The 26,161-nt window shown below is 32.0% G+C and overlaps 6 protein-coding genes across 7 annotated transcripts; 3 read left to right on the forward strand and 3 right to left on the reverse strand.

The window, feature by feature from the left end:
• Positions 1-107: 107 nt before the first annotated feature.
• Positions 108-2,592, reverse strand: LOC125077723 (double-strand break repair protein MRE11). The gene has a single exon (XM_047689733.1). The coding sequence runs from the start codon at positions 2,448-2,450 to the stop codon at positions 585-587; it is 1,866 nt and encodes a 621-aa protein (XP_047545689.1). The 5' UTR covers positions 2,451-2,592; the 3' UTR covers positions 108-584.
• Positions 2,593-3,659: 1,067 nt separating this feature from the next.
• LOC125077650 (protein lin-9 homolog) lies at positions 3,660-6,061 on the forward strand. Its single transcript, XM_047689638.1, has 2 exons — positions 3,660-3,746; positions 4,079-6,061. The coding sequence occupies exons 1-2, from the start codon at positions 3,728-3,730 to the stop codon at positions 5,776-5,778; spliced, it is 1,719 nt and encodes a 572-aa protein (XP_047545594.1). The 5' UTR covers positions 3,660-3,727; the 3' UTR covers positions 5,779-6,061.
• Positions 6,062-6,143: 82 nt separating this feature from the next.
• LOC125077907 (nuclear pore complex protein Nup50) lies at positions 6,144-8,804 on the reverse strand. 2 transcript variants are annotated; one of them, XM_047690020.1, is made up of 3 exons: positions 8,699-8,804; positions 8,329-8,526; positions 6,145-8,188 (listed from the first exon to the last, which is right to left on the reverse strand). In XM_047690020.1, the coding sequence occupies exons 2-3, from the start codon at positions 8,497-8,499 to the stop codon at positions 6,647-6,649; spliced, it is 1,713 nt and encodes a 570-aa protein (XP_047545976.1). In that variant the 5' UTR covers positions 8,500-8,526; positions 8,699-8,804; the 3' UTR covers positions 6,145-6,646. The 2 variants fall into 2 exon arrangements, with proteins under 2 accessions (XP_047545977.1, XP_047545976.1); XM_047690021.1 differs by lacking the exon at positions 8,699-8,804 and having other exon boundaries at positions 6,144-8,188; positions 8,329-8,505.
• Positions 8,805-9,256: 452 nt separating this feature from the next.
• Positions 9,257-18,541, forward strand: LOC125077935. The gene is made up of 12 exons (XM_047690058.1): positions 9,257-9,706; positions 9,786-9,818; positions 9,891-9,956; positions 10,085-10,473; positions 10,979-11,125; positions 11,425-11,545; positions 14,573-14,659; positions 14,769-14,829; positions 14,933-15,040; positions 15,699-15,851; positions 16,681-16,956; positions 17,141-18,541. Exons 1-11 carry the CDS (start codon positions 9,629-9,631, stop codon positions 16,950-16,952), a joined length of 1,515 nt encoding a protein of 504 aa, XP_047546014.1. The 5' UTR covers positions 9,257-9,628; the 3' UTR covers positions 16,953-16,956; positions 17,141-18,541.
• A 63-nt stretch (positions 18,542-18,604) lies between these two features.
• Positions 18,605-19,654, reverse strand: LOC125077967 (malate dehydrogenase-like). The gene has a single exon (XM_047690102.1). It carries the CDS (start codon positions 19,652-19,654, stop codon positions 18,662-18,664), a length of 993 nt encoding a protein of 330 aa, XP_047546058.1. The 3' UTR covers positions 18,605-18,661.
• Positions 19,655-20,052: 398 nt separating this feature from the next.
• On the forward strand, positions 20,053-21,197 carry LOC125077968 (malate dehydrogenase, mitochondrial-like). The gene has a single exon (XM_047690103.1). It carries the CDS (start codon positions 20,157-20,159, stop codon positions 21,195-21,197), a length of 1,041 nt encoding a protein of 346 aa, XP_047546059.1. The 5' UTR covers positions 20,053-20,156.
• The last annotated feature ends 4,964 nt before the right edge of the window (positions 21,198-26,161 follow it).

A 26,161-nucleotide genomic window follows, 5' to 3' on the forward strand; every position in this document is an offset into this window, starting at 1 on the left:
TATAAAAAATTGATTAACAGATAATCATACTGTTTCTAGATTTTTAAAGTATATTTTTTTTTAATTTAAATAATTTTTATACAATTTTACATTGAAATTCAAAAATTCTATAAACTAACATAATAGATTGCTATTTATTTGAAAAATGGTCCATAATGGTCTCAATATTGCTTAATAAGTATATATTATGGAATAATGGTCCATAAGCCCAAAATTGTAAAATGTAAAAAAAATATTATGTAACATTCTAAATGTTACTAAGTCATTTATTTTAAGGATAAATACTCCATCAGAGCTAAAGTTGATCCTTGCTTTTTCAATCAAAAAATATTATTATAACTTGATAATTATATATGATATATTTCATAAAATTTCCCTTACAATAATTATTATTTGACCTAACTAACCTGCTATAAGACCAAACAACTAAATTTATCATCATGATTCAAAAGAAATGTGATTTATATTAAATGAGGATAATATATTCTTAACATAATATAACATACAAATTTGTAAACTATACTACTGTGTAATGCACAAAACTTGAAAAATTTGACAAAAACAACTCTAGAATTAATGTTTATTCAATCTGAAATTTCAATGTCTGATGATTCCCTCCGACGTCGAAATGATCTCTCTGCTATGAGGCTTTGTAACTTAGAGGAAGATTTCTGTGCTGCTGCTCTCCTTGGCGTGCGACGCTCCTGCACCGGCGCTGGCGTAGGTGGGGATGCCGTACGCGTTTGACCGCGGCCACGGCCACGTCCACGGCCACCACGCGCGCCCCTTCCGCGACCTCGCCCTGGTGGCGCTTCTTCGTCGCTTGATACCACGATCGACTCGTGTTTAGCCAATGCAGACTGCTTGGTGGCGACTTCTGCTTTCTTAGACGCTGTTGATATAAGGGTCTTGAGAAGATCGGCGTCGGCCGCGTCTAGCGACTCCTTACATAGTTTCATTTTGTCACTCACTTCCTCTGGAGTTTCGGCATTCGATTCGAGTAAGAAATCCACGCAGTGCTTACGATGAGCATCTAAAACGCGACGAAAAATGTCGTCGTCACGTTTTAACGTGAAGTCGCGAACTGCTTCGGTAACTGCTCGTACTGATAGAACTGAGAGTCGACGGTCTTGCGGTTGCGCCTCGAAATAAGCACGAAGTAAGGACTCTACATCAGTCGCTTCAGCAGCTACCCCACCTATATCAACTTCGGTATTATTTGCACCTAACTCTTTTCTTTCACGAATTTTTTTTTCTCTTTTCATAATGAGAACATCATTTGGATTTGCAACAAGGCCATTGAAATTTTGACCAAATCTAACACGATTAAAATCTTGGCCATCATGTTCATAAAAAACACTCAGCCTAATAAGTGGTAAAGCAGGTTGTTTTGGGTCACCACTTCGAATTGCATCAGCTTCAATAATTGCTTCGTGAACTTTGTCCTTTAAAAATTTTTGTACTTTCTCATTTTCATTTACACCCTCTTCTCCGAGATTCTCCTCAGAAAGGACTATTGTCTTAAATATGAAAGGGCGCACGGTTTTAAGCGGAAGGGGTGTTAATATATATTCTTTCTTATGTAGCTGCATCAATACACAATGCTTGGGTAGGGCTTCTCCAGCTGCCAATGATGTAGCCACAGTGCTTCCTGGTTGGATAACGAAGAAACTTTCATTTTCCCTTTTTACATCTTTTGTAGCAAAAACTTGACTGTCATGCTCATGACCCCATACAACTAGATCCAGAAAATTGGGTAAGACATTTTCCGATATATAATTGCTGGGCCCTCGATCTGCCCTATTTTGATGTAACACCAAGATATTAAACCAATCATTACCATCTTCAATGAGTTCAAATGTTACTTTCTTTTCTGCAAAAAGCCTAGCAAGTCTCTGATCTTTTAAATGACTCAATCCATACAATGATAACTTTGTTTCACCCTTCTGTAAGAGCACTGGTGAAATTCGGACTTGAGTATAATCTGTCCATTTCCCAAAATAATTAACAAGGCCAGTAATGGATAAAATGTCTAAAGAACTGACACTGCCTTGTCCAACTGGATCGTCGTGATTTCCATGAATTGAAAGAATGGGGTACGAAACATTAAGATTTGGATCTTCATAATTAACAATTCGTGAGAAATTTTCTAGCTGATTAGATAATACTTCGATATTAATAGGTTTGTCTCCAAAACAATACTTGCGAATAATCTGGGTACATTTGAACATACAACTAGGGGACGGCTTTGCGTGGTCGAAAAGATCTCCACCAAGCAAAATTAAATCGACGTCATATTCTACGGCCAGAGAAAGGGTTTCTTCAAAAGCGATAAAGCTATCTTCTCCACGTACAGCATCATTTTCAAGATAACCTAAATGTATATCTGAAGCTATTAAAACTCTTATGGTGTCGTCTGACGACCAAGAATCAGTATCATTTTGTACCATATTGACAGAAGTAATTTATCATAAACAGTTTTAATCAGTAATAATGGGATATTTTATTGTTTTTAATTTGTATACAATGAAAGTGTAAATCAACTGTCTCGACTCAATGTTTATTTGTAATTTGTATTCAAACGCAACTAATGACATCAGTACAAACTACAACCGTCAAAATTTGTCATTTGACAAATAACACAATGCTGCCAGTTCTTATTTCGGTTTCGCCAAACTGAATTTTATAAGTTTAATAATTTTATAATACTAAAAGAGCTTTATTAAAATTTTCGAAACTTAAGTAGAACACGGTGATTTTTATCGGTTATTTATGCAAATCTTTATTTACGATACATTTTGATCACCGCTTGTCAAAGTTGTTTTTACAAGAGGTTGAACCTTACAAAAATTATAAAATATCGAATACAAATATCCCAATTTCCACGTTATATTAGTAGATGTATTAGAAATATTCGTTTTGGCAATGTAAATTATATAATATTAAATATATTATATATTAGTTATCCCACTATATTAGTTATTACACTTTTATTGACACTGATAATATTCATATATACATTACATATTATACACGTACATCATGAAAATGTAACATTAATACATAGATATATTTATCATAATTTTTATATACACAATTATATTTAGATTTTATTTATACTAAATATATCACATATTAACATTAATCAAATATAAATACTTTTTAGAATGTATGAAGTCAATATTTTTGTTCCAATAACAAAAAACGTAATCACTACACTTATAATATTTGTTAACAAATAATTGTATGTTATATACATACATAATATTTTATAAACTAAAACATTTCCAATTTAAAATTTCAAATAAGCGATCATGATATTGATATCAAGAAATATTTTAATAAGAGATACGGTAATTTCACAGTTCTTACTTATAAAAAATGGTTACAATAAAATAGGTAATATCAGATAGCAAACTTACAAATGTAATTAATAAAAGGCTAAGTGAATTTTCAAGTATGAAAACTAGAAAAAAATCACAATTACTTAATAATATTAAAATATCGTAATTAAATTTTGTGGTTAGTCGAATAATACAATCATAAAAAGAAAAAAAAAGTTAAAAAAATATCTAGAACTTAACAATTAAAATTACAAAATATTAAGTACAATTTTAAATCTTGTCAAATTATGTGTATACCTAAACCATAATGTAAAGACCTACGTTGTCATTTGATAAAGTTGGCGCTCTCAATCTTCAAATTGAATCAAATTTACGACATCAACATGGCGGATAAATGGGAAAGTAAGTTTGTTTATGTTTTTTAATATTATAATTGTATAGTTTTTCTATGCCCACAATACTTAATTTTAATTCTCTGAAAAAAAATCGAAGTATGATCTTTTTTAAAGCCGTCTAGAGTCGTCTACTTTAGAATGTATGATCTACACCAAAGGTTCAAAATTTGAAAAAATTCAAATTTGTAGACGAATTGTCACTTTATTTTTAATATATATTTTCAATTTGATAGTGAATACTTGTTCGTCACTTGACTTTTAGTTAGATAGTATACTTGCAAAATATATCTGACAATTTTGCTTTTAGCGTTATTAAATAATTTATTGTTTCTTCTCCAGACAATCATAACGATGAAAAAAATTCAAGCAAGTTTCAATATCGAATTAAAGATGAACCGATGGAGACTGATTTTCCCGATGAAGATGAAGAGCCTCCTGCGTTTGGACCAGCTGCTCTGGGACTTCACAGAGTAGGTACTAAATTACCGCCAAAACCAGCGCCAAGTGAACCAGTTCAGAAATTAAATGCCAGAGGAATGCCTGCTCGTATTCGAAAAAAAAATAGATTTATATTCGTTGATGACTTCGTTAATACTTCGCCACCCAGACAATCTCCAAAACGAACTCCTAAGATATTGGCAAAAACTCCCAACAAACAATCTAGTGGTAAAAAACAAAAATCTCCAACAAAAACACCAAAGAATGTTGAAAGAAATGAAGATAAAGTGAGTAATAATCAATCACCTGATCGCAAGAGTGGTCAGCGGATAGGTATGAGGCTGAGAAATCTGTTGAAATTGCCAAAAGCTCATAAGTGGGTTTGTTTTGAATACTTCTATAGTAACATTGATAAGGCTCTCTTTGATGGTGAAAATGACTTTATGATTTGTCTTAAAGAATCATTTCCTCAGTTAACCAACAAAAAATTAACTCAAGTTCAATGGGCAAAAATACGAAGAATGATGGGTAAACCTAGGAGATGTTCTCAAGCATTTTTTGCTGAAGAACGTAAAGAACTTGAAAGAAAAAGAAAATTGATTAGATATATACAACAGCGAAAAACTGCTGATATATGTGTTAAAGATTTGCCTAATGAAATACCTATGCAGTTAGTTGTAGGAACTAAAGTCACAGCAAGGTTACGCAAGCCTCAAGATGGTTTGTTCACAGGTTGTATTGATGCAGTTGATACATCTAATAATACATATAGAATCACATTTGAGAGGCCGAAACTGGGAACGCATTCTGTCCCAGATTATGAAGTTTTGTCTAATGAACCGCCTGACACTATATGTTTATCTAGCATAACTCAAAAATTTAGACCGCGATATGTAATGCAAGAAATATTTAATCTCTACCAACCCTCTGCTCCAAACAAGAATAATAGCCAAAGTGATCCCATGATTGGATGTAATGACTTGTCAAAACATTTTGATTCCAAAATAGGTAGTTATCCATTTCCGCTATTGGAATTAATTGTTAAATTAAATAAGATATTACAAGCAAAAAAGGGTAAAATTAATAGATTAAAAGAATATAATTGTGAGGCAGAGAAGAGAAAATCATTTGGTCAAAGAATGCCAGAAGATTTTGAAAGAAAATATGCAGCAACTGTTATTGATCTTGAAAGAATGAATATGGATTTGCAAGAATATATAAATGAAATCCAAATGTACTGTCAGCAAATTGCACCTGGGCCAAGCTTAGCTGCAATGTTGGCCCCTTCACATCTAAGGGAAAAATGTAGAGAAGAAGCGGCAGTTCTTGTAGAAAAGAATAACAATGGGTCTATTAAAGAATCAAATGTTATAGATCTTGTAACAGACCTTACAGCTTTAATGTTACAGGTTAAAAGTCTCTCAGATTCCGATCAAAATGCTTATGAATTAAGTGTCCTGCAAGGAACTATGGACCAAATAAAAATGAAACTAGAGCCTCAATATCAAAGACTGTTTCAAAATAATGTAGAACTTCACATGCAAAGAATTCAGATGGGCCTAGGTCAAATGATATCAAGTAGTTATATGGCAGGCACATAAAAGTACTAATATAGCTAAGATTAAAAATATCAATTATAACTTGTTATTGCTTTATGAATTTATAGACATGTGCTTAATGTTAAACAAAATTTATAAAAATGAGATAAATACAATTATGTATGTAATATTTATGGTTTTTGTTATATTTTCTCCATTTTATTAAACATAAACATGTGAAATATAATTTATTCTCAATAAAATTATGCTTATGTAACATAGGAAAGCATTACATTATTGTATTGTTCATATAAAATGTCTTTTTGTATAATAATATGTGCTAATGTTCTCAAGAGGACTCTGTAGGAAAAAAATTAAATAGAATTACAATAATATTTTTTTATTTTTTTCTTAATTTTAATATACAGTTTACTTGTAAGTCCAAATAATTCTTACTTCATTTAAAAATGCCATGTACTTTCATCTATATTTAGAAAGATCAAACAGCTAATCTAATAATTAGGTAAAATTACCAATATTTTATGAAAATGACAAATTGTCTTTAGGCTAGCTAGCTTTTATAGGATAGTTGATTTTCTATATCCATTGGTCTAGTGATGGTGATAGAAAGAAATATCAAATTCTTTTACTATCCTATTATACTATTCCTGAATATTATTCATATAATAAAGTTATATGTAAAAAACTTACAGGGCACAGGTAAAATAAAACGGTACAATATCATTAGGTATACATACATGTTTCGATCTACAAGATTATTATAAAATTAATTTAAAAGGAATGTAAACTGAAACATTTAATTGCTTAAAACTGATATGCAAATTGCACATTAAAAATCAATTACAAAATATGGAATCTTCAATTTTAATTTAAATTTTAAAGACAATATACAGCAGCATTTAGAAAAAAATTACGATTTGTATTTATTTAATGTTTCCAATAGTTCATCTGCTTCTTCAGATGTTTTTACTCTTATAAGAATAGATGTGGGTGGGGGTTTTGCATCTGGAGTAGGAATACAAACCATCATGACATTGTTTTTGCCCATACGCTGTGTAGGTATGGATGAACCTAATATCAAATTCAGTAGAACATTCCCTAAAGACGTATTGGCTCGTACTAGCAACTGATGCTTACCACTGTCTTCTATTTTCTTAACATACAGTGTGCCAACACCTTTATCAACAAAATTTCCATCTTTCTTTACAAATACTTTACATTTTTTATCATAAACACTATTTTCTTCTACAATAGGTGTGTATTCAACTTTTGGTGGTTCATCTTCATTTTCATCAGCTTGTTTAGTTGGTTCCTCAGTTTTCTGAATATTTGAATTAAAGCTGAATGGTTTTCCAATACCAAATGAGAAGGGAGTACTTCCATTAGCATTAGCTGTGGTGGTTGCTGTATTCAAAGCAAATGGTGATGTGTTTGCAGATGAGGTTTTTATTCCAAATGAGAATCCACTACTCGGTGAACTTGTAGTTGTAAAGTTATTAGTTGAAGTGGTGGTGGAAGTGTTTAGGCTTGTTGTTGAATTTGATATTTTGTCTGGAGATGATGTACTGCTCTTATTATTTGAAAATACATTTGAAGTGGGAAATACTGAGGAATTTGTGTTACCACCCCATGGTGAAGTAGTTTTCTTATCAGCATTTGTTGGTTTATCATCAGATGTATTTTCAATTTTGCTTTTTTCGTATTCACCTTGAATTTCTTTTAAATGTTTCTCGTAATCTTTAAAGATAGGTGTTAAAATACATAAAGGACCTTCTTCAACATGTTTTTTGATCCAAGCTGAGACACTTTCATTTAGACCTTTTAATTTACTGTAATATATCAACTTTTTATCTTCTTGAGTTTCAGACTTATTTGTTGACTTATTATCTTCATTTGGTTTTGAATTTGAAACTGATTGTGTTTTAAATGGTGTTGAATTAGTATTTGTGGAAGAGAAAAGAGATTTTGTATTATTAGCACTTGTGGATGATGATCCAAATATGTTTGAAGATATCTGAGCAGCTGGTTTTTCAGCACTAGTATTTAGTTTTGAAGTTGTTGTATTGAAAGTTGCACTTTGTGTAGATTGCATTTTAAATGTACTCTCATTTGCTGCTGTACTAGGTTTAGAAGCGGTGAACACTGACTGTCCAAATCCTGATGTGGTTGTGGCCACTCCAAATAAAGATGTCTCATTCATTGGTTTTCCAAAAGCTGATTTAGCTAAAGGTGTTGACGTTCTTGTCATACTGCCTATTCCGCTACTCAGAGAACTTGTTGTTGTTGCCCCAGTTAATGTTGCATTAAATGTATTAGATGTTGCTAAAGTATCAGACTTTTGGGGTGATACATTAGAAGCATTGTTTCCATTGGTTAATTTGGCAAGAAAATCAAACGATGTTGGTTGTGTTTTATTAAAACCACTAAATCCACTAAATACACTTTTTTTTGCCTGTAAAATATAAAAATAATAATTAATAAAATAACACAATTATTAGTTATAAGTATTTGTATACCTAGCTGAAGTCACAAAATCAAAATGTGTATTTATAATACTAATAACATGACAGAGCAGTGAATATGCAATATTACCTCTTCACCGGTGGCCTGTGACCGTCTTTTAGCGGTCCGTATTACACGTTTTTCAAGAACTTCTTTAGAAGCCATTTTAAAACCACCTGTTTCCTCTTCTTGTTCGGCAGGATCATCCTGGTCCCAATTTTCATGATTTAACTCGGTTGTTGCCTGTCTTTTAACCGACATTTTTCAGGGCAACGGGCACACTTTTATCTAAAAGACGAAAGTCACAAAAATTATAGATAATTTATATATTCACTATTTCTTTTAGACTGAATCTTATGGTTATGCGGTATTAGTGCGACGAATACTGAAAACACAATTTCAACTAATAAACGTTAACATAATTATTTTTTTATAAAATATCCCACAATAAGTGTCGTACCTAATTGTATGTTGAAATTGACTTGAAATTAAAAGTTAAAAATTGATATGCCATTTATTAAATCTTAAGCGAAAACGAAAATGCAATACCGAATACAGATGATAAAGGTTTTATTTATAAGATGAAAGAATATTGATTTTGTTCAGGCTCCAGTTGAACAAGAAATTTGGAAAGATACAAGATAAAAAAATAAATCTGAATTTGATACATATTTATAAATCAAACATTTAAATGATAATTAAGTAAATTTGAAATTGATTGTGCTTTTAATTTAAATTCAAGAAAACGACTTCAACAAAATTTAATTAAATACAAAAAATAAATCATTACTTAGATATTTAATTTCTAAGATAAAGTTTTATTATTTTCATTAATCACTTCATAAAAGTAGTTTATTAGGCTTAATAAATGATTCCTAAGAATACAAATTATAAAAAAAAAAAACAGTTATATATCTACATAATACTACTAATAGTAATGTATAATTGTATATAATACCTATATAATAATACTAGATATAACTTTTGTGTTATAATTATGTTTATCTACATTCTACAGTAGTTCATAAAATAAATCTTTGTTACTTGTTGTAGAGCATACATACCAATCGTACCATAGGTGTATTTTGTTTCTACTTTCATGTTAATTAACAGAAAATTGAACTAAAAGTAGAAAAGGACCTTGAACATATTTATTTTAGTTATGGCTTAAACTTCGGGTAAATAAATTTGTAAATATTTAGTTGAAATAAGTAAATGACATCGTTTATTTTAGTGTCATTAATTGCTTTTTGAGTTTTATTAAACAATGAGTGCGGAAAATGGTATTTACTTCAATTGACAAATAATTTTCTAGTTTTTCTTTGTGATATCTACTTTTAAAAATAGTTGAAACAATTGTTTATAATTGTTAAAGTTCTTATGTGTTATAATGGAAGTTTCTAATGAAATAAAAGAAGACATTCGTAAAACACAATCTGATTTAAAAAACGCAATTCGTGTTCATCAGGTAATTTATAATTTATGCCTAGATTTTTTTTTTGAAGATGAACAGTTATTTACTTTAAAAAAATATCACTTATTTGCAGATATGGGTTGCGCGTCTGCAGGAAGACGAAAATGTAAGAACGATATAATGTGCGCGTTAAATTTTTGTTCGTATTTATGATTTTCATGTTATTTATTTGTTTTAGAATGCTAATTTGAAAAATAAAGTGAGTGAAGCAGAGAAAGAAATAATAGCTATAGGTCAGGCTCAAGTAAGTATTTTTCCTATTCACTTGAATTTAAAAATAACATTCTATTTAGATTATATCTATAGTGTTATGGTTTGTCATACTTATTGGTGTTCTATTTTAAAAATAGTAAAAATGTATTTTATTTTTAGAAATTAGTAGTGGATAGACTTCGCAGGGAATTAGAGTTATATCAACAGCGTCTAAGGGCCAGAAATAAGCAAGTTAGCATAGAAAATGACAACAGATATGTTGCTCAACAACTAAGAGATCATCAATTACAATATCGAAGCAGAAATCGCACTGTGTCTCTCTTAAAACCATCAGTTTTAAATGAAATCCAGATTAAAACAGAAAACATTAATAATGATGTTTCTGATTCAGACAATGAAAACAAATACTGTGAAAAGGAGAACACAAATAACATTGAAATTGGTGAGAAGGATGTTTATTCAAAAAATGTAACACAGTTGCAAAATATTGTACAAGATAGCAGAAGTAATTTTGCGATCGCATTAAATAAAGTAAAGGAGTCTTTCATGTAAGTATACAAATGAGTTTTAAACCTTAAATATATTTTAATTATAAAGAAAACAAATAAGTAAATATCATAATATATTGTAATTTGTGGCAAGCATTGCAATGACTTTTTCAATTTTATTGACAATTAATTATTAGTTATGACTTGTTTGCCATCTACGATACAATGATGGTATTATGCCAGGAACCTTAATGCAAGTGCCAAGAACAACTATACAAAGTTTGAGCGATGAGTGAATATCTTAGGGATATATATCAATAAGTACAAGCATTAACAACACATTTTATTGTTACTTTTTATTTTAGACAAGTCACTGGAATTATCATGTTGATAATTTTCTCAAGTACAGTCTAAAGCCAATACCTTTTTTTGTTCAGTAATTTACATATATAATGGCATTACAGTATGCAGTACATTGGAAATAAATACATTTGAGTGATTTGAAATTAAATTATTAATATGATTAAAAAATAAATTGTTTTAATTTAGTGTTTGTATGTTTCAGTGGTGGAAAAATCCAGAAAGATCATAATGAGGTGCAGGAACAGCAATCAGATTCGGACTCTTCACTGGGAATGGATATTTCACCAACACCATCCCCACCACCTCTCCCTGAACCAGGAGAACCTGTACCCAAGGAGGTTTTTATGAGGTATTCTGAAATAATGTTTTCTTTCATTAGGGTACTACAGATAGAAAATACTTTTGTTATATTTATTTATTTTAGTTTGAGCCTAATTTCTATCAGAATAAACAATACGAGTTTTACGTCATACATCATTTTTACACACTTTCCTGTAGATACTTAATAAGTAGGTGCCTTAAAAGGTAGGTAGTACCTTAGTATAATATTATGTGTTGTTCGTTTTTTTGCAGCTTGATCTTAGACGCCGTGGTTGGTGTCCTTGAATTAATTAATAAAATTGCTAATAAATGTTCTTATCATTCCAGACTCATTGGTTTGATCACGTTACAACAAAAGGATATAATAGAAAGAACGAGAAATGAACGTCGCAAACGATCTTCAAATGACAAGAGTGAATTTCTCTTTGGCAGTTATGACATGATACCCGTAAGATTTATTTTTTACTTTTTCATTCATTTCAGTGTGATCAATTAAAACATTTGTATAGATTATGATTAAAATCTTGACTATGTTAGTTTATACCAATGATACCCAAAGTGATTTATATCGACCCTCAGGGGTCTACGATGGCCTATAAGGGGTCCATATAAGCAAAAAAAGAATTGGGTGTCTGTAAGGTGTAAATACGGTGGCTCTTATTTAAGCATTTGACCACACTAATGTTTGGTCTTCAACTTCCACTGGCAATACACATAGAACGATATTAGATAAGCAGAGCGTACACCGAAATCCAATAAATATGGAAAATGGTTCAATGAGACAAAAAAATATGCATTCTATACAAATATTAGAAAGTGGTAAATTTTTTTGTGTGTATGTAGGATCTACGGATCAAATTCTCAAAAAAATTCACTTGTGAAAAGTTACATTATTCCTGAGTGCTATAGGGTACAGTGTACATCCGTACCGTATAACTCGCACCCGTGTAAAGTCGGGGTGGGTCGCTAGTCATTTATAATATTGTATTGAAAGCATATAAGATGACCTCAGACGTAATCTAAATACTAATATGTAAAAGCCCCTTTTCTCGTTTTTCTCGTTTTCCTTAGTTGGACGCGCTAAAAGTTGCCGAATCATTAATGAAAGAAAATGTACGTGAATGCAAATCAAAATTTAATTTTACCCCTGTAAACACCAATGACATAATTTGTACATTTAGGTCATTAGACATTAAGAAAAATGCTGATCTATGGGGTATTTCTGTAAAGGTGATTAATTCAATTATTGATCTAATTGCACCTTATCTTGCAATAATATTCAATGATTGTGTTCAACGTGGTGTATTTCCTGACCTGATGAAACATAGTAAAGTCATTCCAATATTTAAATCTGGTAGCTCTTCAGATCCTAACAATTATAGGCCAATCTCGATACTACCAACCCTCAGCAAAATATTTGAAAAAATTATTTTAAATCAATTATTAGCATATTTCAATAGATACAATCTGCTTCATAGAAAACAATTTGGATTTACGAGGGGTCGCTCGACTACCGACGCAGGTATCGAACTAATAAGAAATATCTATGAAGCCTGGGAGAGGTCGCAGGATGCCTTAGGGATTTTCTGCGACTTATCCAAAGCCTTTGATTGTGTTCAACATGAAACTCTGGTCAGGAAACTATATCACTATGGAATTAGAGAATGTGCACTCGACCTTCTGACTTCTTATCTTAACAATAGAATTCAGAGGGTTGACGTTAAAGGGACAAGGTCTCCTGGGGTCTTAGTTGGTATGGGGGTCCCACAAGGATCAATTCTTGGACCTTTTCTATTCCTCATATATATTAATGACTTGCCCTTTCTTGTTGGGAACAAACATGATATAGTATTGTTTGCTGATGATACCTCTTTGGTTTTTAAAATTAATAGGAAACAGGTACAGTATGACGATGTAAACAATGCTATGTCTGATATAGTACACTGGTTTAGCGTAAATAATCTTAGGCTGAATAATAAAAAAACTAAAATTGTAAAATTTAGCACACCAAACGTGCAAAATATAAAACCCGATGTACTTATCATTGGGGAATCGATGGATCCAGTTGAAACAACTGAATTTCTTGGCCTTACTCTTGATGCCAAATTACAGTGGCTCCCCCATATAAACGGATTGGCGGGTAGACTGAGTTCTGCGGCATTTGCGGTCAAAAAAATTAGATTATTTACCGATGTTGATACGGCTCGCCTAGTTTATTTCAGTTACTTTCACAGTATAATGTCGTATGGTATTATGCTTTGGGGTAACGCAGCCGCTATCCATACTATATTTGTGCTGCAGAAGAGGGCTATTCGCGCAATCTATAACCTGGGAGCCAAGGAATCTTTGAGGTATAAATTTAAAGAAATTAAGATATTGACTGTTGCTTCTCAATATATATTCTGTAATGTTTTGTATGTACGGAAAAATATTAATGTTTTTATGAGAAAATGTGATTCTCATAACGTTGGTACAAGGAACAAACACAATCTTGTTACTCCTGTTACTCGACTGCATAGAGTCAGTAACTCTTTTGTGGGGCAATGTATACGCTTCTACAACAGGATCCCAGAAAGCGTTCAAAATGCTTCTGTTGCGAAATTTAAAAAAATTGTTAAGGAACGCTTGTGTGCGAAAGGTTACTATACTTTTAGTGAGTTTATGTTTGATAGCACACCTTGGGAATGAAACGATCGCCTCCTGGCTGTTTCTACTCATATATAATTATGTATATAATTAATTTGACGTAAAAAAAAAAAAGTCCCGCTGAGTTTCTTTCGCCGGTTCTTCTCAGGTCAGGGTGTTTTCTTTTTCCGAACCGGTGGTAGTGTTTAACTTGACAATCAATAAGAAAGTGTAATACTTCTATATTGAATAAAGGAATTTGAGTTTGAGTTTGAGTTTGAGTTTAAAAACAGGAACTTTTTTTTGAAATATTTTTGCGTAAGAAAGATAATTTTTTGATAAACTGTGAAAAGTTATATATAGATCTTATCATTGACGAAGGCGAGCCTCTTTACGTTAAATTAATGTATTAAAAAACTTAAATAAAATTAATATTTTTTTGTTGTCAACTGTCTCAGTCATTTCACACTTTTGAAAGCTCGAGCGTCACTCCCTCATATTCAGAGCTATTTTGGGGCCCTTGGACACACATGAATCGGGGGTCCCTTTGCTAGATATTTACTAAAATGAAATATCTGACAAAATATTTAACAAAAACATTTTATTTTTAATTAAAAAAAATCGTCTACCATGTAGAAATAACGCCGGAAATAATTTAACGTTGAAGGCCGCGTCTTCGATAGTGAATAGATCTGTACTCGGTCAGTAACTTTAAATATAAAATGTCTTATGACATGTATGCTTGCATCTTTTTTTATAAAACATCCACATTAATAAGGGATATCGGGGACGTACAGTATGCTCACGAAGAGGCTCCTAATATTTATGCAATTGTAATTTCTATTTCCAGAAAAGGAAAAAGTACAATCAGTATCCATATTTGCAGTCACACAGCGATCCGCCGCAAACACGTTCTGCAAAGTTACGAAAGCAACAGGTAACAAAGACTAATGTTTCACATTTTCATAACAATATTATCTTTTGCTAACATTTGAAAATACTTCATATCAACTATACATATTGATATTTATTATTATTATTTACAGAGTCAAAATAAATTTTCAAGGGAAGGTTCTCCTTCAGGGTCATCATCAGAAAATAAGGGAGGTATGTGAGGATTTGAATATTTACAACAAAGAGCCTTTTTTACAATTTACTAAAATGGATTGAAAAAAAAAAAAAAAATCTAACTTCACTCTATATTAACCAGGTTGGAGCAACAATAAACCGGCCTGGGTGGCGTCGTTACCGGCGGGTCTATCCGTAGAGCCAGTTTATTCACCTACTAAGAAAGTCTGTCATGGATGTGGAAGAAATGGTACATTAATTTTTACTAAACATATTACATTACATAACATTTGCTACAAATAGTTCTTGATTAATTAATCTTTCTTTATAATATACCAATATTCAACTTACTACTTATATTTACTTTCATTTTACTTTCAAAGTTTTGGTAACAAACTGTTTCGATATTTATAACAACATTTCCAGCAACAAACATGATGATGCGTTAATTCAAAGCTGTTTATTTATCTTTAAATCTCTTGTGGTTGAAATAGGGTTTGAATACAGCAGTGGTGCTGTTGCGGTTATAGCATAGCAACTGTTGCTATCAAATATCTGTTGCGGATTGATCGATAAATTAGTATTGTGTGTCGATAAATAAGTATATGAATAGGTCCATAATACTGATATTTTTTTTTTTAATTGTTTTGATATCAATCCGCAACAAATATTTGATAGCAACAGCCGCTATGATATAACCGTAAACAGGTGAAATATGGCCGTTTTAAATTACAAACACAAGGATTTCAATATTCAGCGCTTGCAGCTGGGACCTGATTAAAACCATATTCAGTTAGTATACAGTGTTGCAAAAGTGTTCTAGTGTTCAGAAATTCATGAACAAAGCAAATATGAATTGACTTCAGATTACGAGGTGTTTTTATTCATTGTTATATGGCGTCCGACAGACGTGCCGTCGCTGCTGGTGTGGTGCGCGTGGTGCGAGCTGTGGCAGCACACGGGCTGCGGCGCGGGCGGGCGCTGCGCCGCGTGTGCGCGCGCGCTGCCCGAGCCCGCCGTGTGCGGCGCCGCGCGCGCCGCCAGCGTGCACCTCTACTCGGGTGCGCCCCACCACACGCTACTCTAGGCTATGGCCACAGCCTACACGCAACCTATCGGTGGGCCACCGGACGCGTCTAGGCAGCTCAATCGAGTGGATTCCGCGGGGCGAGAGGCGCTGCCATACACACACAGGGGTGTAAAAATCTTAATGACCGAGTCGTGATTTAACGATCATGTATTTTTTATGATACATATACGTACCCATTATATTCCCGATACCGGTACCTAAGTAAGTACCAGTATCGGGAAGTAAGACTGAGTATAACAATAATAAATAAATGTAATGCCGCAATGAGGAATAGTGGCAATTCGCGAGACTACATTGTCGATGGCCCACTGGTAGTTTTACTTTAAGCTGTGCTATATCTATATTTAGCCCATATATGCTCAGATTTTTTTAGAAATACCGACCGTCAATGCGTTTGACTCAAACTGTACTTCTAGTACCTTTGGCACATTTGAGTTAAAATTAAATTAGTTTCGGCCATAATTATACCCAAAATTAAAAGCAGAGCTAATGTTGTTAAAAGTCGAAGTTACGTGATTAGAGTTCTTTCATATAAATCTGAATAAAATATCGATATCGATGAACACCGCACTTTATATGTCTAGCCTAGCTCTAGCCTCACCAGTGTTGTGTACAGTCCTACCATAGCCTTTACCTTTTACATTTTGTATATATGCTCTATCTGACGATCAGATTACATTAAAACTTCTAAACTGCACCTTTCGAAAATTAATTGTTAATAATATTTTTAATATAAATATCGTTAATAAATAGAAATATAAAAAAACATTTGCCTGATAATTACTGTTCTCCGTTATTAGATAAACTCGCCGAAAGGAAATGTTTGCAAGAAAAAAACATAAAATTGTGCGTGGAGTTACGTAAATTAGAAGCACGAGCAGCGACCTTAAAAGAAAATTTGGATGAACATAATGCGGAGAAACGTCAATTGTTAGCAGACCAGATAAAAACTCAGAGAAATCTCCAGAAACTACTAGACTTCATCAGTCAATTTAAAGAAACGTCCATCAGTATCCGTTCAACATCGGTCAGCGAGTCCGGCAGTGAAGTTAGTAAAAGTAATGAAGAATGAAATGGTGAGCTACAGACAATTATACTAGTTCATACCGGTTATATTGAGTCCGGAAAATTCCGTTACTCTTACCTTTTTTCATAATTTAATGATTTGTACTTATATATTGCTGCTAGATCTAAATACCAATAGTATCTAAATATATTTTGATATATTTAATAAATTATAATTATATTATATTGTTACAGGTAAATATATTTAATTTTAGAGGTTTGTATACATGTTGTATAATTTGTACATAGAATGGTTTAAATTAGTAGTAAATTTTATACAAAATGTGAAAAAATAATTAGATATCGCTAGTGATAGTAAAATCATACTGAGATCTGCCTGTTTGTGGACTTAACATTGATTGGTGGATCTGAAAAGATTTTATTATTGTATATTACACGCTGTAATAATTCTTGGTGTTGTACCAAGAAGTATTATCTAAAAATGAGAAATAATTCCTCTCCAGCAACAGTGGATTAATTGTTTTAGTACAAATTATTTATATAATTAGTAATTTCTTAATCGTCTTTAAAAATTATAAATAAACTTGAAAAATGGTAATATCAATATTTGTTATTATATTCACTGTGAACAATCAATTTTTTTATATAAGTGCAATTCTACAAAATAAATTCTGCAAGAAATACATATCATCATGACAATGTAATTTCGAAAATCGTAAAAGTATTTTTATCAATTTCCTAAACAGTTCCGTAAAGTTTATGTCAAGAGAAGATTTATAAACGGTCGTCAATCATACTATTCGCAGTCTAAAGGGTTTTTAAAACGATACCAATATTTAACAGCTCAGAATACTTATTTGACTGATGCACGCAGTAATTTTGGCTATACATAGCCAAAATTACTGCATAGGAAGATAAATTTGGGGCATAGTTTTATTTTATAACGTATGCATGCACTGAATTTGTTTTACCCGAACGAAGAACGAGTTTTGAAATAAATTAAAGTTAAAATATATTTTTTTACTCCATTACAAGTTTCGCCGTTTATAAATCTTATCCTTAAAAGCAAATGTTATATAATATAATTAATTATATTATTCATTTTTTAAAATAAAATTCTAAATAAAAATTAATTGATTGATTGAACTCGGATTTAAGTATACAATTTTGGTTTTCTTGTAATTATTATATTTGTTTTAACTGTAATTCATTTGAATATTTTGTTTACAAATCAATTGAAAATTAGCTCAGATGATTGCAGCGAATAATTGAAATCAAATTTACAAGATTCAACATTTTAATCAGAATGCCAAATATAAAGGGATAAATGCATTTATAACAGCCACCATAAACGATTTTCCGATAAAAATATAAAGAGTTCACAAATTCAAGTAATTGGTATTCCAAAAAGTGTTCAGTATTGATTCCTAAATAATAAGCGAGTATTAGGAAATATCTTCATAAATGTTTTGTTTAGTAGCTACATAGTTATAAAAATATTTTTCTAGCATTTAGTTACTTGAATTAATGAATTCATATTTGATTGTTTCTGTGATATGATTAAGTTTTCCTCGTTCGTAATAAGTACTATTTTGTTAAACATGATTTGTATGTAAATAAATATTCGTAAGTTGATACATTTTTTTTTCTTTTTCCTTGATAATATATTATTACAGTATGAATTTTGCCTGGCAAAGATGTTATAAATATATAGTAAGTACAGAAGAAATAGAAAATCGTGCAATTCAATGAAAATTATGCCAGTTCCAACATTTTTTTACCCTTAGAAACGTCTTTTCTTAGCTGCTCAATAGTCCGTTCTAATAAATGACATTCGAAATCTGACAAATTGGAATATCTTTCCATTTCACCAGCCCCATTCTCATCCACAAACACCTTACCGGCAAAATACGATGTACCGAAATCGTTATTTTCAATATACGCATGTATTTGATTTGATCGACCATCTAGTGCATTTAATATTCCTTGGACGAATTTGGATACACCATACGCAATTGACAGCGTTGGCGACCATCCTTTTTTAGAATTTATAACCAAATCTTCTTGAGAGCGGAATTTGGCAGTAAATTCTTCGATTGATTTCTGGTTTAAATTACAAGCAGGCTTCGATTGTGACAGCAAAGGAATGACAGTTTCATTCGAATGCCCACCTATCACAGGTACATTGCAGTCTTCAGGATTTATATTATTTATAGATGCATACATAGCCTGTGCTGTAAATAAATCTGTGCTAGTGATGCCAAATATTTTTTTTGGATCATAGTCACCGTGGTTTCTTATAACTTCTGTTGCCATTGGTACTAAAACATTTATCGGTTCTGTCGCAATGCCTATGAATGGAATAGGACTCACTTTTGAAACTCTTGTAGCAAATGACTTAATAAATTCAACATTAAAATGTAATCTAGCCTTCTCAGACAAGCCTGGACTTTGTATAGCCCCGGTCGTAATTACAACATCAGAATGTTGTAACGCGCTGTCTAAAGAATCACTTCCAACGTAACCTTTTATTGCAGAATTTGTTGGTATATGTGATAAATCCAATACGATCCCAGGGGTGTGTGTAACATTGTCGTGAATAACAAGACTTGTGATTGGACGCTGGTTTCTTAGTAATAAAGCGATGGATTGTCCAATTTCACTTGCTCCTCCAACTATTGTCACTTGGTAATTTCTGGATATAACTTTTCTAGAAAAAAAATGTAAACACTTTTTTGCTTGTAACATGTTTTCTTATAATAAATAAAATAAATGGTTACTACTTTTTTCTTTCGTTATAGCGCGTATCAGCGCTAGTTAAGTAAAATATTACAAAGATTTGACAAACGTCTATGACGTGCTTGAATAAATAAAATGATTAACGAAGTAGACTTATCTATTCAAAGATTTTGTCAATTTGATGGAAATTAATTTTAATCATTCATGCTTACATTTCATTTTAATCGTTAGGATTATTTCGTCGAACAGAAATGACCATGTGTTTTGTGATGAACACGTGATTAATAATTATATAATACTGAGTGACGAAAATATGTGTTCCAAAATGTTGTATTGTTGTTGGATTCATAGAGTATGTAGTCAATACGTTTTAGTTTGGTTTCTGACAACAAACTCGAAAAAATGTACGTAATGTCAATAGCGTTTTGGATTTTTGTTTATTAAACAAGAAAATTGTGCGACTGTAACATGTACATACAGAACTTTCAAATAAATCCAAAATTAGTATAATATGATTAGCCAAAAATTATTATCTTATACGTTGTATTCAAAATGTCATAAATACGTACAAATTGTGCAGTGTAGAAATATTCAAGTGACTGTAATTGGTGCTGCGAGTGAGATTGGAAAAAATGTTGCGCTGCTGCTGAAATTAAACAGCCTTATAACAAGACTACACCTATACGATGATGACAATACAGTTCACGGTATTGGTCTGGAGTTAGCACGAATACCTGGTGGGCCCACAGTTACTTCGTTTACAGGAGATAATTTTTTACCACCTGCTGTTCGGTATTCGCGACTTGTTTTAATGGTTTCTAGAATACCACGAAAACTTGGATATACACGTGATCAAATGTTAGCAGCTAATGCACTACCTGTTCAAAAAATTTGCCGAACGTTACCCGAGCATAACCCAGATGCATTTTTTGCTATATCCTCTAATCCTATTAACTCTATAATTTCTTTTGCTAGTGCACTTCTAAATAATTACAAAACCTTCAATAAATATAGATTATTTGGAATTACCAACATAGATACGGCTAGAGCCAGAGCTTTGCTAGGGAATGCTTTAAATGTAAATCCTCGTCACTTACATGTGCCAGTTATTGGTGGTCACTCTGATAACACCATTGTGCCATTATTTTCTAATATATTACCAAGTCATTACTCCATCTCACAAAATCAAGCTGAAACGTTAACGCGTCTATTAAGAAAGTCTGGAAATGAAGTTTTAAATCTTAAAGTAGGCATTGATGCATCTACTCTCGCTATGGCTTGGTCAATAAATGAATTCATTGAACATTTGCTGGAAGCTCTATGTGGAGGTTACTCGATCGTAAATAGCTTTACAGCTAATCCTCATTTTGGTACAAAATTTTTCTCAGGTCCTAATAAAGTAGGCCCAACTGGGATCATTGAAACTTGCAGCAGTTTTGTGATGAGTGAATATGAACGCAGTCTTTTGGACCAAGCTGTGCCTATAATAAATCGCGAAGTCGCTCAAGGGGAAGATTATATTCGAGAGATAGAAGCGAGTAAATATTTTTAATTTTTTTTTTTATAAATAATTTATCCTTAATTTTTGTTTTATTAAAAATTGCACATTCGAGTCTTTGTTTGATTAATGGTCAATTCCATCATCTTAATGCACTTAAAAAAAAAAATTAGATAGATTATGGTAATTTCCCTGGTTTAATGACTATTCATATATTCTAATATTGAAATATAACATTTCGTGTCTTCCAATCGTAAAACTTATCTTTTTAAGTCGTTTGCTTAAATATAAACATGAAAAACATTCATCTTGAAATTGTTTTTTCATCAAATTTATGGCTATATAGCTTTGAAGCTTCAATGTGGATCTAGTGGGAAGCCTATTGTCATAAATGCAGGAAGGTTCAGCTCCGAGGATTATGCTATAAAACTAGCTATTGAGTGATATCGACACTGCCAGTATCGTTTAATTCAATTATTTTTATAGTAGTATTATGTTATTCTTTGGAGTATAGCTATTAACATTGGGACGATTTTTATTTTTCTAAAAGAGTCATATATTTTTATAATTTAGGTGTCTCCTAAATTATAAAAGTGTATGTTTTGCTTTAGAAATATAAATTGCGGGTTCATCTCCGGATTTATCAAGTGTTTAATTGTTTTCTTTTTGTATATTATATGTATTTATGTACGTATGGTGGACGGGCTAATGAACCATCTCATGGTAAGTTGTCAATGTCAGATAAAAATGTTGCATATATCTATCAATCAATTTGTGTTGGACAGTGTGGTGGAATTAGCTCCAAACCTTCTACTCGAAAAGGAGTAAGGCTTAAGAAGGCCTTAACTCCGCAGTGAGACATATACAGACTGTACTATAATATCTATAAGTCCCGATAGACGTAGAGAACCGCCAGCATAAGCCCTGATAGAAGCCGGAAACTTATAGGGTTGCAGATCGCAAGGTCCTGGGATCTCACACTTGGTTGGTGTAGTTAAAAGATAATGGATTTTTCTGCCAGGGTTGCTAGCAGACAAAGCGGAATACACGCAAAAAACGTAGTTGGTCCTATTTGCGTTGCTTTTAATTTTGAGAGTGACAAAAAATAGCAATATATCACCTGTGTTTACACACACACTAATGCATTATAAGATATATGCTGCGTAGTGTGTGTCTTCCGTTGAGAATGTCAATCGTGACCGAAATCGAACAGGAATACACCATACTTTTAATAATATAATAACATATAAACATATTTTATAGCTCATGACTCTTTAGAAAACGTATAGATAATTAAGTTTAGTTAAGCACAGTAAGAACTATAGCTGAATGTTTATTCGAATACTGCTTGGAGATATAAAATAAGTGATCACATCTGTATGTATTTGAAATGCAAAAAAATATAAAAATAAATTAGGTACAGTAATTCTACATAATATTCGCTATAATTGGAAATCTTAGTTGGAATGTTCAAGTTCTACACACTTACATTTACTGAATATCTATTTGCAAAGAAAACAAAGACCGTAGCTTGAGAACATAATCGTAGATATCTTGTACGAAACGTAGAGGTTCAATATTGGCCAAATAGCATGGCGCGGCACAAAACGGCCATCGGCGTCGCATCTCATTCGAAGGACAGTGTAACTACCTTGGCGACGCTCCGGTCACTACTAAGCTTAAATACGGCGTAGTGTACACTTGATTTTAAAAACATATAACTATTTTGTATTCAACTTTAAAAATATCTTATTTTGCCAATTTTCAAAAGGTTTTAATTTCTGATTCAGCGGCTATTAAAATACTTATAGTATATCTAAGGTTGAATGATATCCAAATGATAAAACATGCATGTTTACCAAAATAAAGTCAACAGAACGGTAGCAGTTGCAAATATAGACTAATATATAATTTTACGTCAATAATGATATAATTTCTAGTGAAAAGACTTATTCATTACTTAATTGACACGAAATGATAGTGTTACCTTTTGTAGTGTGTTCTTAACTTAAACTTAACCGTTCACGGCTCAGAGCAACCGCAAATAAGGTTTGTAACGACAGGGTTAACTTTAAGATAATCGTCGTGTGGCCATACGAGGGTCCAATAACGTTGCTCCTAATGTAAGGCTTCACTGCCACTGCTTGCTGTTTGAGGGTTAAGGGTCGTAAGGCTGGTGATTATGTATCCTTAACTTGCTTTGATAGCGTGAAACTAATCTTTGATTACATGAAGGCGTTGCAATTCACCATGAGATTGATTTAATTTGCGATTGCACTGACACAATGTATTTGCAATAAATAAATAATAGTCTACATAACGATTGAAAAAATAGCTATATGGCTTTAAATTTTATCTTAATTATATATAGTTTTTACATATATGTGTATTAAATTTCCAAAATTCAACCTTGAAGCTTTCATCCCAAGAGTTTCAATGGCTTGGCAGTCTCTTCAGCGTCATGAATACATTTGAGCTACACATGTATTCTTAAAAAAAATAAATAACATACGGGACGAATTGTAATAGCGTATTGCATTTGACAACATATAAACATGTACGATATATTACTTTTACACATTTACAACAAATTGTGTAAATTTATAGTAGAATGGCATTAGAATTTAATCAGAGGCATATAACAAGCTTAGTGTCGACGATTAATTACCCCATGGACTGGAGCGGGGATCTCAAGAGATTAATTAGAATAGTAGATAAGAGATCTTTTAAAGAGTACCGATTTTGTAAAATCGATTTGGAAATGTGTTTATTTTTAAGTAATATTTACTATAACAAGTCGGGGCTTATGTATCTAGTATAGTAACTTAAATACGTTGTTGGAAAGTTATTACCGAAGTTTTAAATAATAATCTTATAGATAAATTAATTTTATTTGTTTTTTTTTCCAAAAAATGGCTTAAGTCACAAAGTAGGTAACATTCGAAGTACAAGTTGTAATCGCTGTGAGCGTTATCGTTAACTTGTTTGCTAAACCCACCAAGAATTGCAAATGGCGATAATTTTAACTACGTCAATAAATCAGCTACACCCGTTCAACTTTTTTCTCGAGGGTGCACCTCGGTCCCATTGTTGGTGATTGATCGCTCGTTCCTGTACTTAAAACTTTCTTTGCAACAACTTTCCGAACTATACGAGCATGTACTCCCGAAAGAGTTTCGAGTTTGTACAATTTGACACATTATATGAGATCTGTTAGCGCCGATATATTGTTTTTTAATTTCCTAAGATTTATTACATTCTACCCATTCAAAAAATAAGCGAATATTTTTTATTTGCATAAAAAACTTTTTAGTGAAATAATATACATATCTATGTATCAAACTGTTCCCTATTAATTAAGTAAATAAAGAGTGAATTGGCCATTAGAAGCAAGAATAAGAAGAGTTATAAATTACATATTGATGATGCCCCCGGGACGCGAACAGCAGGTCTAGTGATGTAACGTCGATTTATAACCTTCGCTAATTGCCCTTAATTTGTATCTATCAAGTCATTGTATCTTCCAACTTCTATATAAGGCTAGATATGTGTAGGCGACTCAGTATCGAAGTATAAATTAGCCGGGATCCAATTAAGTTCATATTTAATAAAAAGCTTCAATTTCAAGTCATTATGGTGCAGCAAACTGTAGCTGCCGTTGCAAGCGTGTAGACTGTAATTCGATCCCGCAATAATAATTAGCGGGAAGCAATCAGGCAATTTTATGGCAACCGCCTGCATGACAAGAGCCACATAACATGTTTAGACGGTAGCATTTCCTCTTCTTTAAAGGACATCGCGATGTAATTTGCTCCTAGTATAATTTACCGTAATTAAGTGGTACCATGTCTATATTTTTGGCGGAAAGTGGTTGCTGGAGACATATTATAACCCGTACGGTATTCGGATGTTATTAAGTGAGTTCGGTTAGTTTTTCTGTGAACTTGATCTGTTAGTGACTTCGAAGGTACTTACTGCTTTATAAACGTATGAATCATTATCATTCGGTTCCCTTTCTTAGGGTTCGTATAATGTATTTTATTATGTTGAAAGTTTTTATTCAACTTATATCAGCCATGTATAATAAAAATAAAAATTATATTAAATGATATCTATATTTTATATTAAAAGTGAGTTAGAAGCCTATAACGAGCGGAGCTCTAGCCATATACGTACATATGTATGTCATCAATATAGAAAACTGTAGGAAATAAGATATAGTTATATCTGTAAGATACAGGGATTATGCGTAAGGTAACGTCTTTAATGAGAGTATGACACGGCCCACGCCTCACGGGTAGTCTTTAAACAATTGGTTAAATAGTTATAAAGATATGCTCTTGTCTATTGTTATTTATAATTACGTCAAAAATCTTGTGTTCCTAAAGATTCCCTCCTGGTGAAAATAAACAAAGCAAACTCAGCTCTCAATTAGGTTGTTGTGAAACAAATCGATTAGGTATATACAATAAAATGTAAAGAAAAACTGAAATAATTGCGTCTCCAATTAAAGGTTAGTTGTTTATTTTTGTATGTTAATAAATGCAAATTATCGTACATACTCGTAGTATATGAACAAGTTACATTAATGTAGATAATTAGCGCAAAACCTAAAGCGAACAGCAATAATAAAAAGTGGAGCATATTCTGTCCGTGACGCGTTAGCTTCGCTATAATAATCGATTTAATTGAGCCAATGAACAATTTAATTAAAATTCTAAAGACACGGCGGGGCTCAGCTCTGGGACGGCGGACGAATTGAGTAGCAGTAAAACATAACATTAGGACATTTTTGAAATCGAACCTAATTAAATGAATAACATAAAAAAAATATTTAGTTAAATTCAATGTGCTATATTTGGTTTAGGATAAGGAATATTTCGATTTAGCATGTTTCATAATAATAGTTTATATTGGTAGTAATAAATATTAGTATCTATTAGAATATTTTATGATGACAAGTTTTACATGTTCTATTCTTTATTAGAATTTTTATAAAAATACAGTTTTTCACAATT

This window comes from Vanessa atalanta, chromosome 4 (assembly GCF_905147765.1).
Source record: "Vanessa atalanta chromosome 4, ilVanAtal1.2, whole genome shotgun sequence".
Lineage (NCBI taxonomy): Eukaryota > Metazoa > Arthropoda > Insecta > Lepidoptera > Nymphalidae > Vanessa > Vanessa atalanta.